This window comes from Falco biarmicus, chromosome 19 (assembly GCF_023638135.1).
Source record: "Falco biarmicus isolate bFalBia1 chromosome 19, bFalBia1.pri, whole genome shotgun sequence".
Taxonomy (NCBI): domain Eukaryota; kingdom Metazoa; phylum Chordata; class Aves; order Falconiformes; family Falconidae; genus Falco; species Falco biarmicus.
In genome coordinates this window covers 2,299,121-2,313,806 of record NC_079306.1, presented here as the reverse complement: position 1 = coordinate 2,313,806, position 14,686 = coordinate 2,299,121, and the positions used below count along the sequence as shown (strand labels likewise).

General features: G+C 59.7%; 1 protein-coding gene across 6 annotated transcripts in view; it reads right to left on the bottom strand.

Annotated features, from left to right (window-relative positions):
* LRP1 (LDL receptor related protein 1) overlaps positions 1 to 14,686 on the bottom strand; it is an 89,022-nt gene that overhangs the window by 69,036 nt on the left and 5,300 nt on the right. For 5 of the 6 annotated variants that reach the window (XR_008819042.1, XM_056322194.1, XM_056322195.1 and 2 more), the window contains exon 2: positions 2,154 to 2,276. The exons of the other annotated variant lie outside the window; for it this stretch is intronic. Coding sequence is in view for 4 of the 5 variants with exons in the window: in XM_056322194.1 (XP_056178169.1) it covers positions 2,154 to 2,276 (123 nt within the window). In the remaining variant the exon portion in view is untranslated. The remainder of the gene's footprint in view (positions 1 to 2,153; positions 2,277 to 14,686) is intronic. 6 annotated transcript variants of the gene reach the window in all.

The window sequence follows — 14,686 nt, the reverse complement described above, 5'->3', positions numbered from 1 at the left end:
GCGATGCTGCCCCTGACCTGAGGGCACAGGTGTCCTCCTGGCGCTCCCTGGGCTAACGAGGTCTTGGGGCTTCAAAACTGCAACTTGGGGCAAGTGAGTGGAGTCCCTCAGAAAGGTCAAGCCCCTCCAGGTCCCCAAACCTCAGCGCTGAAGGAACCACTCCCCAGGAGGAAGGTGTTTCCAAAGCATAGGGTCTGCGGTGGTGATGGAACCTGTGGGCTCTGTCCCACAGGTGCTGGCAGGGTGAGCAGAGAGAACAGGCTGCTGGGCTTCAGTCTGTGCCTTACAAGAGGCTCTCACTCGCCTGTCCTGGAAGCATCTAGCGAGGGGTGCACGGTGAGCGGGGGTCCCGCACTCCCCAAGGAATGAGCCTCCCTCCTCCTGTGGGAGCTGTGAGTGCCCGAGCCCTCGGGGGACTCTGAGCAAACCAGAGAGCATCCTCCTGCCTCCACCCCTCGAGACCACAACTGCTGCACCGATGGGCATGAGGTGCATCTGCAGAGCGGCCGGACACTGCTCCCAGCACCAGGCACCTCACCGGCCCGCGGGGTGCTGGAGCAGGGATCGCGATGCTCACCCCACTGCGGAGGGCACCAATGGAGTGGCTCACGGAGGGCCAGCAGCAGCCGGAGCAGGCAGGTGCGGCGCTGCCTTCCCCATCCTGAGGGGAGACTTTACCAGCCCCCACCAGCGGTGCCTTCGCAGTGAAGAAAGAGGAAGAAGGGGAAGAGGGAAAAGCATCCAAGGGGCCCATTTTCTGTTCACCTGTCCTAGGGATGGGGGGCGGCAAAGCGAGCGCAGACATGCACAGCAAGTGAATACGTCAATCAGGACGGATTTCTTCCAGCCAGGGAAGGGCCTCTGAGTCCTCCCGCAGTAATTTTCCAGGGCTGCTGATTGACTGGAGCCAGACAGCCCATCCCAGCCCCCTCATCCCTCCCAAGGAGCGGACGGTTGCATCATTTTGCCTTAAGAAATAAATAACCCCGGTGCCGAACCAGAAACTGCTTTGGAGGAGACCTTTACGCCAAGTACAGCGTGGAGCAGGACTCTGGGAAGGATCCCTGGGCCAGAGGATGAGAGGATTTTGCTGGGCACTGGTGAGCAGCAGCAGGGATGAAGCTGGTGCGGTTGCCCTGCCAGCCCGGCATCCTGAAGCTGCTTTCCTGACACGGTAAAACAACCTAATGAGGCTGCTCCTGCAAGGCAACAAGGGCAGCACAGCCTCCCTCGTCAGATGGAGGAGAAACCAGGACAAAACCAGGTGGTTTCTTGCTCCAGCCCAGCCGGAGCAGAGCCCCCGGCACTGCGTGGTGCGGCGGGACCAGCACACCCACCGTACCCAGCTTGGCTCTGGCTCACTCCCCCGCGCAGACACCCACCCACCTGCTCCATCTCCAGCCCTTGTGCCCCATCTAACCCAGCCCAGTTCCCCATTTGCTTCCGGAGGGACCCAACTGTCCATGTGAGGCAGGAGCATCCCCAGCGCTGGGGATGCCGGCACTGCTGCAGTAGCATGGCTCCCAACAGCCCAGCACAAAAAACGTAAAACCAACACAGCATCCTACACCAAACACATCTGGGGAAAGTGGCGTCGCTTTTCCAGCTGTTCCCCAGGACTCCCAGAGATCTGCTCCTTCCCTTCTGCCCAGCCTCAGCCCAAGCGCCCGTTAAACACCAGGCACCAGAGTCAGAGCCACCCGAGGGAGGGATGCTGCCGACCCCACGCAGCCCCTGCCCAGCGCCCCAGCTCGCTGCATGCTCGCCTCCAGGACTCTGCCTTCCTCGTGTAAGCCAATTTGGATGGAAACAAAACAAACAAACAAAAAAACCCAAAACAAAAATAAAATCAGTGATACACCGTTCCCAGGAGGCTGTTTTGTTATGATGGATCATGGCCCCAGAGGCAGAGGCCCCTGGAGCAGCGGCTGGGGAGATAAAGGGAGGACGGACAGATGGACGGCTTGGGCTCCTGCCCCGAGTGGTACCCACCCCCCGCGGTGCTGTGGGCTCCTGGTGCTATGGGAGAAACAGGAGCTGAGGTAGAGCAGTTGTGCGATGCCGCCTGTTCGGGACCCTGGAACGACCATGCAATGAGAGAATGGATGAAATAAAACCAAAAGAACATTATTAGGAAGGAAAGGCATACATACATATATCGGGTGATTCATCCGAGCCATCCGGACAATCCTTTTCCCCGTCACAGCGCCAGCCCTTAGATATGCACGTAATCTGATCTTTGCATGCAAACTGTTTAGGGCTACATGTCTTCGGTGCTGGATGAGAAAAGAAATAATGATAATAAACAAGATCAGTTTCTTCCCAAAGACAAGTTATTTAAAAAAATATATAATTTTAAATTAAGGACTAGATTGCTTTTAGTTTGATTTCTTTCTAATGGCTCAGCAAAAGTTTTAGCCTGGCATCAGATCCATCAACCTTGCCCCTAAGGAAAGGAGAAAATTTAAACTGAAGCATTAATTACACTGCGAGAAAACAGGAACTGAGATCCATGATGCGCTAACAGATTTTAAAGATCATTTAACTTGGATGAATTAGCTCCTGGGAGCCAAAGGCAGTTTATTTTCTATGCTAGACAGTAAAAAAGACAGGGGAAAAAATAAGAAAACCCAAATGAGAACAAATTAAAAAGTAACATTTTTAAATCACAAAGACAGCAGCGCCAGGAGCAGCAAGACGGGTTTTCCATCCATCCTGTGCCCAGGAAACACACGTGTGCAGCCAGGATGCTCCCGCGGGGGAGGGGGGTGGCAGCAACCCCAGCACTCCCACCCTGGGACACGCAGAAATAAAACAAAATCGTAACAAAAAACAGCAGGAAAACCAAAAGCGCAGAGCACAAAACTACGAGGACGGGACAGGAGCGGAGCTGGGATGAGCCCCGGTGCCCCCCGCAGCTCCGGACTGGGGTGCTCGCCCTGCCAAGCCTGGCACCTTGGAGAGGCAGGGTGCAATGGGGGGTCACTGTGCCCCCAGCACAGGCTGCAATGGGGGGAGGGGGGGTCACTGCACCCCCAAGCCCAGGCTATGTGACTCCCCCTTTGCCAAAGCATCAGGGCTGCGGTGAGGCAGAGACCCCCGGCTGTCAGCGGCCGGCCCCACACCGGGGTCTCCTGCGGCCAACGTGCAGCAGCGGGGGCAGCGCCAAGCGCGGGGAAACGCATCCACCACTGGTCACCGCATCCGTCACTGCGCCCGCGATGCACCCAGGGCCAGCAGCCCCGCGGCACTGCCAGCAGCACAGGCCCAGGCAGGAGCTGCAGTGGGGAAGGGGCGAAGCACCATGAAGCCGCGCCAGCTTCGAGCCCAATGCACCGCACCAGCGGCTCCCCGGCGAGGCCCCGGCTGGCTCGGGCATCTGCTCACCATTCGCTCAGCATCTCACTTTCCTCCCGGCGAGCCGCTGTGGTGAACGCGTCCACAGCGACTGCAGCTTCTGCTCTACACCGCGAGCCCAAGCCCTGGGGAAGGCAGGGAATCGCGAAAGCCTACCGGAACGCCACCGTGGCTGTTTGTTAAACGCAAAAAGCAGCCACACAGGCGCAATTCCCTCAACATTTATCTTGTGTCATCCCTGGTCTTCCGCAGCCGCAGCAAGCAGCACCACGGGCGGGAGCCGCTGCCACCGCTGCAGCTCGTTTCATGCGTTTCATGACCCGGCTCACCCGGCGGCGCACACCAGGCGGGGATGGTGCCGCGGTTTCTCTCCAGCTCCTGCCCTGCCAGGGACACGCTGCAGCCAGGTCCCGGCAGCTCCCGTTTTGCAGCAGGGATGCTGCGAGGGAAGGGGACGCAGACAGCACGGTCCCCAGTCCCAGTCCCTAAAGGGTGGGAGGAAACTCTCCCCACCGTGTAACGATGCTAATTATTCTTCAGACCTGCAAAAGGGCTTTGTTTGATGTCATTTGGTTTGACTGAACAGTACCACCTCCTGCAAACCTTGCATCGCTTCAGTCTTCAAAGCACCAGCACCAGTAGTGTCGGAGCTGTTGCTTCCAGGGAAAGGCTCGACACCACAACAGGGAGCTCAGTGCAATCAAGATGGAGACTGGACGTATCAAAATGGATGAAACATCCCTGGTTATGAGCCGATGCCGCCCCTCGACCCCCCCCACACACCTTCTTTAGGTGGGAGATGACTTGGAGACCAAGCCTGTCCCCCTCCTTCAGCGGGATGTGGCCGCGCAGGGCTGGGGGCTCGGGGACAGCCCCCTCCTGCAACCGGCTCAGCTCCGCAGCCGGCTCCGCCACCGCCCCCTCTTCCCGGAGGAGCTCATCTTCCACCTCCATCTCCCAGCCACAAGCGTACCGAATGCAAGATTCATTAAGAAAACCACAGCAAAGAACCGACACTCCCTTGGATTCCCTGCTCTCCCTCGGATTCCCTGCTCTCCCTCATCCTCCCAGGTCTCCAGCAGCCACAAAGTGACCTACGGCTGCCGCAACCGCCCAGCCGACCGCAGCCAGCGCCCAGGAACCCAGCGGGCCAACAGCAGCCACCGCCTCCCCCAGCGCTGAGCACAGCTCCCGGCCTCTCACCTGCCCCCGAGGGGAGCAGGTGACCCACAGGATTAGGGCGAACCCCCCCTAAAGTGGTTCCCAGCCTCCTGCCCCATCCCAGCTGCTCACAGCCCCGCAGGGCTGCGTCTACACAGGAGGAGAAACCAGAGCCAGGACAGGATCTCGTTTTGCACTGGAGACGCCGATCCTGGAGCCGAGATGCTCAACCAGCAGCGTGGAAGGTTGTCCCTTGCCTGAAGGAGTCACCTCTAATAGCAGCACGTACCCCTTGCAGAGCAGCCCCATCCCCAGCTGTGCCTGGACCAGAGCAGAGCATGTTCCCCCACCGCCAGCTCCCCCCCGCAGCAGCGGGACATGCGGGATTTCTTCCAAGCACCGAAACGTGGCTCGCACACGCTTCACCAGGCTGCACACGTGCCACGAGGACACCCTGCTCACAGGTGGCGATGCTCCAGCTCCGTCCCTCCCACGGTGCAGGCGGACCCTGGGGAGCAGTCCTGGACCCCTCACACCACAGGGCATGTCAAGCCACCACGAAGCCACCCCCGATCCCATCTCCCATCCCTGGCTGTGCCCCCTCCACCGCCCCCAAACATCGGGATGGCTTCGGCAGCGCGAGGCCCCGTTTTCCCACACGCGGCCGCCACTGCGGCTCCGTGCAGGGGAGAGAAGGAGATCGCTTCCCCCTCGGCCGCCGGCTCTCAGCAACCCCACGCACTTTCTGTCCTCGCACAGTGTGTTCCCAGCGAGTTCAATGGCCCCAGAGTAAGTGTCGAGATGCCTCAGTGCCAGGTGGACAATTAAAGAAGGTATCTATTAATGCATCCTTCACCGGGAGCCAAATTTCTTTCCAAAAGCCAAGCGGCCGCACCAGCAGAAGCAGCAATGGCAGCGGAGAGCGGAGCTCCAGCTCCGGCTTGGAGAATAAAGGCGCCTTCATGCTGCGCACAATGGCCGGCTCAGAGCATGGCCAGGACAGCTGCGAGCGCCGGCCGCGGAAAACACGTCCCTCTTTGGCAGCGAGTGGAGAGATCCCTGCTCAGAAGTAACGCAAAGGGGACGGGGGGGGGGGAACTCTACTGAAAAAACGGCCCCAAAAATGGCTATTTGGGTGCAAGAAAGGGGATCCTTCTTCTCCTGCACGGGGTGGGAGCAGATGCCCCAGAGCAGCAGCTGGGGGCTTCCCAGGCGGGATGGGGACCAAGAGCCTGGCTGTGCCCCCCACCATCCCCCCCAAGGAGAGCCTTGCTGTGCCCCCCAGCACCCCAAGGAGAGCCTTGCTGTGCCCCCCAGCACCCCATGGATGCCAGCAGCCCGAGGCTCCGTGTTAGGAGTGCAGCGGGCTGGGGAAAAAGGGCTGTTAAAGAAACACAACAAAACACATTTCATTTTTGCCTAAAGCAAGAAATCAACACTTCCTTTTAAAGGGACTATTTCGGGAGGCTGGCGAGCAGGAGGTCTTCACCTTGAGCAGCCGCCAAATTACCTTCAGTGCACAGACGAGTACGGCACAAAAACCTAGATAGGCTGGAAGCAAACCACAAAAATATTAAAGAACTCCTTCCCTGAGCAAGCTGTGCTTTCCTCTTCAGCCCAACTCCTCCTCCTCGCCTCGGGAGGGGGTGGCCAGCCGCTACTTTGCAAAGGAAACAGCGCTGGCCATAAATACGGACTGGAATGAGCATGATTTGCAAAACAGATGTTCGGGGGGGGGGGGGGGGGGGGGCGGGGGGCGTAGAAGAAAGCGTGAGAAGGAGAAAAATAAACCCACTCCGCATTCCTTCCAGGTCTCCGTCCCCGCTCCCCTCCACGCTTGCAAACCCCACTTACACCTCCCGCACCAGGGAGCCGCAAACCCGCCCAGCACGCGGGCTCAGCCCCAGCAGCTCGCCCTGCGCCCACCAGGATGGATGCAGCAGCTGGGTCCGAGGGGCAGCACGGAGCTGGTGGTCTGTGGTACCCCAGCCAGGCACCCTGCGTGCCCCCGCCAGGCGCGGCAACGTGGATGGCACAGCCGGCCAGATGCTCCCAACGCCGCACAGGCGCGCTTCGCCTCAACGACACAAAAATCTGCCAGGTTGTTCTGGAGGGAGCCATGGGACCCCGGAGCGGGGCACAGCGAAGCCCCAGCGAGCAAAGGCGGCATCAGCCGAGCAGCGGCCCCGTGGGGCTCACCGCCACCGCAAGCACATGGGCACAACGGCTGTGCCGGTGCGTGCCTCGAAGGCTCAACGCACGCCAAGGCGCAGGGGAACCACTGCTACGATCTGCTCTGCTCCCAGTTACCATTTCGCCCAATTTTGGCCACTTTTGGCCGACTGCCTTTCTGCGGGGAGAGCCTGTCCCCATCAGCCAGCCGAACATCACAGCTTCGTCCCACCGTCCCTCCTCTTCACCATCCGTCCCTGTCAACTCGGCCCTCAAGACATCACTTGGCCGCAGCTCACCACAACCCCGGGGCCACTCTCCCCAGTAACAGCCGAGCCAGTGCCCCCCCCCCCAGGACCCCCCAAAGCCCTGGCATGTGGTCCCACGGCACCAAGTGGGAAGAACCTCCAAGTCGCCCAATGAACCAAAGACAAAAAGCAGGAGTCACCTCATACTTCATTTTTCTCCCCCACGTCATCCATCCTTTGCCGCTGAATTTCCGAAACCCCACGGTTTGTTCCTGTTTTCTCTGCTCTCAGGACTCTCCAGGCACCAGGAAGGGATGAAGCAGGGAGGGTCGCGTGCCCCTCGCCCGCGCCGCCCGGCTCCTGCGGGCTGGGGTTTGGTACGGGAGCCACGCCGCTGATGCCAAAACCCCAAACCACCGCAGGGGCACAGCGCGGCGCAGGAGTTTGTGCCAAATTTGCAAGCTGACAAGGAATGCAAATTTGCCAGGTCCTTCGGCTCCGAAGAGCTGGACAGGGTAATAGAGACATTTAAAAAACCCAAAACCTTAAGTTTGTGGGCCCATTTTTTTCCAAGGAGCAGGGGAAAGGCAGGCCTATTTGTTTGCTTTGCGTTTAAATACAAGATCCCTAAACAGTTCAAATGCATTTTTGCAATTCTTCCACCCGGCCCCCTCCAACGGGAAGATTCAAACCAGACCCACTGCTCCATCCCAGCCGCTTCCATGACTGACGTCGCTGTGTGCTCCCGGCCAGTCCTGCCAGCGAAGCCGCAGGTATGCGTGGCTGGGCTGGGGGAGGGGGCCCTGCAATCGTTAAGTAAATATTGACTTTAAAATACATATTTTCACCCCCTCCAAACCCCCCCCCCGGCTTTTCCTTTCAAGTCTGCCTATTGCAACTAAATCACGAGGCGTTAACCTTCTTTAAGAAACCAAAATACATTAAAAAAGACAATTTTGAGAAGAAAAGCCCGCTGCGGCTTGGCCAGCGACGCTTACATGGCAGCCATCCCTAGGGAAGGCTCCGTGACCAAGCGTGCTCCGGCCGAGGCGAGCGGAAGGGCTCCCGTGCAGGTTTTGCTGCGACTCACCTGATTTTTAGGGACCCCGAGGCGGCAAATTGAAAACACCACCCCAAACCCAGCCAAAGCGATGGAACCATCACCTGCAGCTCTGGGCGCTGACGCGGCGCACGCCGCAGCGTGCCGGCACCTTCCCCGGTTCTTCAGCCCCAGCTTTCGCTCTCCCCCAGCTCAACCCAGGGATGCTCTCCAGAACCAAGCGGCAGCCCCCACCCCGTCTGCCCCCATCCCCGGCCCAGTGGGGGCCAGCAGGGCCCGCTGCCGGGGGGGGTACAAGCAGGATGGGCTCCAGCCGCTGCCCCCCAGCTGCCAGATCCCCCCTCAAGGCCACCCAAGTGAGCATCTAAGCGAGGAGCTGTCATCCCGCTGGGGACAGCCTGGCCCTTGACCCAGCCGTCCCCAGGGGCTGGCCATGCGCCCCCACGGCCCCTTCCCACGCGGGGCAGGCTCCGCGCACCCCCCCATCACCCACCCAGGCTCTCCCGACAGAATGGGCACCCATCCTGCCCCACAAGCACAGGAGCAAAGACCGGGAGCAACCAGGTCCCCGCACTGGGTACCCCAGGGTGAGTTAGGGAGGGTGAGCCCGGGACCCCCGATGTCCCCCTCTGCTCCGGGGACAACCCCAGCTCCCTCCAGGCATGAATCCCTGTGGCCAGCGCAGGGGGAGGTGACACAACCCCAGGGCGCAAGGGAGAAGCCCCAGCACCCCAGATCTGCCCCCAACGCCTCCACCGTGTGCACTGGGATGGGATCTCCATGGGGACGGGATCTCCACCAGCCGCAGGACCTGCCATCGCTGCCACCCAAACTCAGACAAAGGACAAGAGGGGAGGGAAGACCAGGAGAAGAAGGAAAGAAGGACGACAGAGACCGTGCCCCTAAGGGAGGACAGAAGATGGAGGCTGCCCAAGAGCATCCATCCTCAGCGGGGAGGGGGAAGGGGACTAAAATCATCTTGTGGCTCCCAAGGGCTGCTTTCATCCCCGACAGCACCGCGGTCACCTGACTTCAAACAGATCCAGGAGATGATTTAAATGCGAACACGCATCAGGAAATCTGGACGCGCTGGGAGGAATGCATTCCCCCCACCCGCCCAGCCCCTTCCCCTCCTGCTTCCCGGGCTCCGGCAGCTCCGCCACCTTCAGATGAATTGCATTAAAAAAAAAAAAAAAGGAGGGGGGGGTAAGATTTGCATTTTAAACCAAATTCAGAAGCTGAGGGATCTGCGCTGGAGTGCAACCCCCTCGTCCCCCTCCTGCCTCCAGCCCCACGGAGAGGTCTGCAGAAGAATGAGCTGAAAAATGGCAGGAGATGGAACCAGATGAAACAAACCCACAGCATTTTCAGAACGGGGGAAAGAAAAAGAAAAAATAAGAAAAGAAAAAAAAAATCTTGATCATACAAAATGTGGTGGGGAGGGGCAGAAGGGGCAGGCTGCAGCCATGCAGTGGAGGGTGTTTCAAAGAAGAACCACGCTTTTTTGATTTCTTTCTCGTTTTGCAGCTTATCTGCAATTTAAATGAAAAAAAAAAAAAGAAAAGAAAAAGAAAAAAGCATTTGCAGCCAAGAGAAAGAGGCTCAAGTCCTCTTGGTGCAGTTGGATGGGCTGCAGCCGTCCCTGGCCAGCGGCCATCCCTACCCGGGGGGGGGGGGGGGATGCCCCGCTCCCCCCTACCCATCTTCTTCCCCAGCAAGGGATGGGGAGGGGGTAGCTGCTGCAGGCAGGAGACCCTGCCAGCCAAGGGGGCTACTGCAGAGCCGCCCCCCCCATCCTCTACCTGCTCAGAAGGTTTTATTCCCTTTATTTATTCTAGCAATAAGAAGTGGGATGTTTATACCCTCAGCAGTTGGGAACCCAAACAGAATATAGTGTTCTGCACTGGAGGCAGTTATTTATGGCTTGTGGCTAAAGCTGATAACGCTTCCTCCAGAGACCTGCCTGCATTGTGCAATAAAGCAATTGCACATTATAGATTAATAGGCATTTCATCTGGACAGCTGAATCAGGGGGCAGGACGCTGCCGGAGCTCCGCAGCAGAGCCCGGGGCTGAAGGCAGCTCACGGGGGCTTGGCTGGGGCAGGATGGTGCTGCGCTTCCTCCTGCCCGGGATGGGCATCAGCTCGCCGAGGCTTTCAAAGCTCTGGAGCCAGGCCAAAACCATTGGCCTTAATTCATTAGTCAACTCAATTTCGCTGGCTTCGCAAATAAGGACTTTGTCTGAGATGGGGAAACGGAGCAGAGCAGCTATTGTGCCCTGGGAGCGGGCAGAAAGGGCCCTTTGAGAGGACACTCTGCCGGAATAAAAGTCACTTTTATCCCAGAATAATTAGCATGCTCTGAGTACACTAATTATTCTGGCATAAAGGGACTTTTATTCCCGAGCAGCGCATCCGCGTGGGGAGCTGCTCTGGATTCTGGTCCACCTGCCCGTGTGAACGCAGCCTGCATGCCAGGGACGACCTGGCCAGCCCCAGCTCAGCCACCTTGGGGTGACCACCCCTGTGGGTCCCCACCAGGGTGCACACGGGGGGTCCCACCCCGGCCCAGGCAGGGAGAAGCCGCCCCCTCGTCCTGCCCACAGGAGACACAGGGAGCTCCAGGAGGAGGGAGAGCAGCAAGATGGGGACAAGGACCTGAAGACCCTATCTCCAGCCACCGGGTCCCCTCCTGAGGTCCTCTGGGGACCGCGCATCGTGGGGAGCATCTCCCGGCTCTGGGGAGGACAAGGTCACGGAGCCACGGTGCCACCCGTTGCACAGCACCATCTCCTGCTATTTCAAGGTCTCCCCAGGAGAAAACAAGCCACAGCAGCACCGCGGCCCTGCCCTGCTCTGCCGGAGCTCCCTGCCCGCACCGGGCTTTTGGCTGTCACCCGCTCCCGTCCCGGTCCCCAAAAGCAAACGGGACCGGCCCGCAAGGACACAGCCCCAGCAAACCGCTGCCTCCCAGCCCGGTGGGGAAGATCCTTCCCCTGACAGACGTCACACCTGCACTGGCATTTTCCAGGCACCGGCCATGCGGCAGCTCCTGTGGCACGCATGTGCTTGCCGGCAAGGTGCCAGCGTGGGGCAGGCAGAGGTGTGGGGTCTCCTCAGCAGCGCGCCCCCCGTAAATCACGTCCTGCAGCGGCTTCGAAGTGGCTTTGCAGAGCTGCAGCCCACGGCATCTCAGCATCCTCAGACAGCGCTGCACAGCCCTGCGGCTCGAGGGGCCCACGCTGGAGCTCGTCCCCGCTCTACTCCACCAGGTACCACGCCAGCCCAGCACCGTCCCTCCTGCCACAGCTCCAGCCCCAGATACTGGCAGCAGGCAGGCAGCCAAGCCCGGTGCCAAGAGCTCCTCAGAGCCCAGCAGTGCCCACCAGCCACAGCCACCACCCAAACGCCGAGCTCCGAACCAGAGCGGTGGGAGGGGGGATCCAACAACAACAGAGTGAACCCTAAAGCCATGCACGGGGCCATCATGCAACGCCCGGGCTTGTCGCTGCTGCTGCTGCCCAGATCCGCTGTACAAACTGCAGAACCCAGCCATGTCCCCGCACGCAGGGCCAAGGGACCGGGGCAGGTTTGCTCAGCAGCGCTCTGCTCCCCGACTCCTGCTCAGTTGTATTTTAAGATGTAAAGGGGTAAAAAGTCCTCAGCATGGCAAAGCATCCCATCTGTTTATAACCAGCATGAACGATTAAAGAGGAACCCAGTACAGTTATGTCTGCTCCAGTGCTGCATCCCAGACGCCACCCCCGCCACTCAGCATCTCCACCAGCGTGGCTCGGCTATGCCAGCAAAGAACCACTCGCCTGCGGCAGCCTGGATGCTCCAGTGGTTCCAGTGGGTCTGGGATTCTGGTCTGCCTGGTTTTACCTTCTGCAAGTTGCAGAAAAAGAAACTTTAAGATTTTACGCAGCCAAAAAGGCGCGGGGCTGGGCTGGGCACGTTTTGAGGGGCGATGGCATCAGAGCAGCTGCAGAGGAGATGACCAAGCTGGTGAGTAAAGCACAGTGCTAGGCTCCAAATCTGCCCTTCGGTGGGGAAAGCACGCTCCAGGCCTCCAGGCCGTGAGAGGAGACGCTGAGCGAACCCATCTGGAAGGGCCGGCAGCAGCCGGGGGCTGCGGCAGGAAGCAGGGCCACGGCGCGGGCACCAGCCCAGGGATGCTGAGCCGACTCACGGCCCCAGGAGCAGCCCCCAAGCAGCAGGCAGGGGCCGTGTCCCGCAGCGCGGATGAGGCCAGGGGCTCACAGACAATTCAGCTGCTGCTTGGAGGACAGGGGAAGGAAATTTCCCTCTTTGGAAATAACCCAGGAAGCACAGGTCCCGGCTCAGGGGCAAAGGCGCAGGCACAGCACCGCTCTCCACGCGGCATCTGCCCCTGGTGCCCCACAGCATCCGCCTGGCCTGCTGGAAGGCGATCGTCGCGGGAAGTATTAAACCCAAGTGCTTCCTTTTCCAAACAATAAAAAGGCACCACGACACCCGGCGGCGCCGAGCGCTGGGAGGAAACCCTTCTCCCAGCCCCCAGCCGCGCACCGGCCGACTGGAGGGACGGGGTCCGGCACCAAGCCAGCACGTGCACCCAAGGGATGACGGGGCTGCTGCAAGCGCCATGCTTTGGGATGCTGCTGCCCACCGGGTCAGAGCCACCTTTGGAGCATCGTGCACCAGCTGAAGCCACTCTCCCAGCTGCCAACCAACTGGGTATGGCCAAGGGGCATCGGTGCCGGCAGCTGGGGACGGGCAACACACTTGTCCCCAGACAGGGCTGCTCCGAGCGGGCACGTGCCGGCAGCCCCACCGTCAGCAAGCCAGATGGGTGCCTGCAGAGCAGAGAGGGGCAGCGTGGGCAGGGGACCTGCTGCTCCTCAGCACCGCAGCATCACACGCACAGCAGGAGTGCTTGCGGCCCCACGCAGTCCTTTAGGCCACGACAGTCACATCCCGAGCACAGCATGAATAGAAAAACCACCCGGCACGTCTGCAGGGTGCCATGCCGCTGCTGCACGGAGGGGCTCTGCCCCCCAGGGTGCAGGAAAGCAGAGAGAGGGGACACCGGGAGGGGACTTGGCCCCAAGGAGCCTAACGCAGCGGCACGAGGTGCGGGCAGCCTGGCGCAGCCCATCTCACCAGCAGCACAAGCAGCGGAGACACTTGACTGTTCATCGGCTACAATGAACCGCTGTGTGAATCCGGGACCCAGTGAGCGCTCGGTCCCTGCGCTCAGACGGCTGCAGCAGCGCCTGCAAACAAAGAGCTGCACCATATTAAGTAAATGGACTAGATTGATGCGTTTCAAAGCTCTTGGCAGATTAAAATAACAATTTGCCTGGCAGCCCACAGCAAACAAAACCCAGCCACCCCCAGCAAGGCCGGGGCGGGGGGCAGCGGCGTGATGGCTCAGAAAGCCTTTGTGACCCCCATCCCCCAGCCGAAACCCTCCTCCTGAATTTGGCGGCCAAGTGATGGACACCAGAGCCCCACGTCCAGCAGTAAGTCTAAAAGCAGCGATTACTGCCCTCGCCCCCCACCACCAGCAGCCCCCCGTTATTTACCAAGCGAACCGCTCGCTCGCAATTCACCTCACCCTTCACCTGCCTGTCACCGCCTCACACGCCAGATGCGACCGTCAGCACCTGCCCATCCTTGCTACGGTCTCAATTGGAGAAGCAGCATCTCGCAAGAGGCTAATTAGTCCACTCAATTAAAGATGCAACTTCCAACTCAATTAGACGCCCTCCCAGACATCCGCAATTCCCACCGATGCCTCAGTCCACGTGTTTTGGACATTACAGACCTGCTCTCACCTTCCCCGCAGGCTGACACTCCCTGGAGCCGAGGCTGCTCTTCTCATCCCTCCCCTCAGCGGCACGGTGAGCACGCTCCCACCAGAGAAGCTCCGAGCTGCCAGCAAGGTCATTATCCAACATTTGGGTCGCCAACCCCACAAGCCCTTTGCTTCAAGCAGTGCTGGGACTGTCTCTGATCCTGCAAAGCATCTGCATGATCGCAGCTCCAGCCTGCTCCGTTCCCCTGGCTAAGGAAGGACATTGTGAGTCTATATTTAGCCCTAGAAATGGCTGGACTGCGTTGGGGAAAGCAAGCTCGCACAACAGAAAAACATCCAGCGAAACAGTGCTCACGGCCCACCCAGTTTTCCTTCTTAAAATAAGAGGCACCAAGTGAAGAAAACAAGAAGTTTGAGACGAATTAGAAAACGCTGGAAATATTCGCTGCTGCTTGCCACTGGCAGGTCAGCCTGCCAAGGTACATTAAATGGAAGTGACTGAAAAGTTAAGTCAACAGCAAAACCTGGTCTGTAAATAGCTTGAGTCAGTCCTGCACCGGCTGGCGGAATCTGAAGGAGAGGAAAACGCATCCCCTCGACAACAAGCTGCAGCGCAGCCGGAGCTGACGCGCTCTTTGGGAGAGCCAGCGGAAGACGGTGCCGGATGCAAAAAAAAACCCAAGCACCCGGCGAGGCCCCGGCACGTGCCACCTGCAGCCCAGGGACCACTGGTCACCCCAGGGACCGCCAGCCACCCCAGGGACCCAAGCAGGGTGCAGCAGGCATGCTCCACACCCCCCGAGCTAGGACCAACCCCCCAGCACACAGCACTCAGTGCAGCACCAACGGCACCAGCTGCTCCCCCAGTGTAAAACAGGGCTCGGT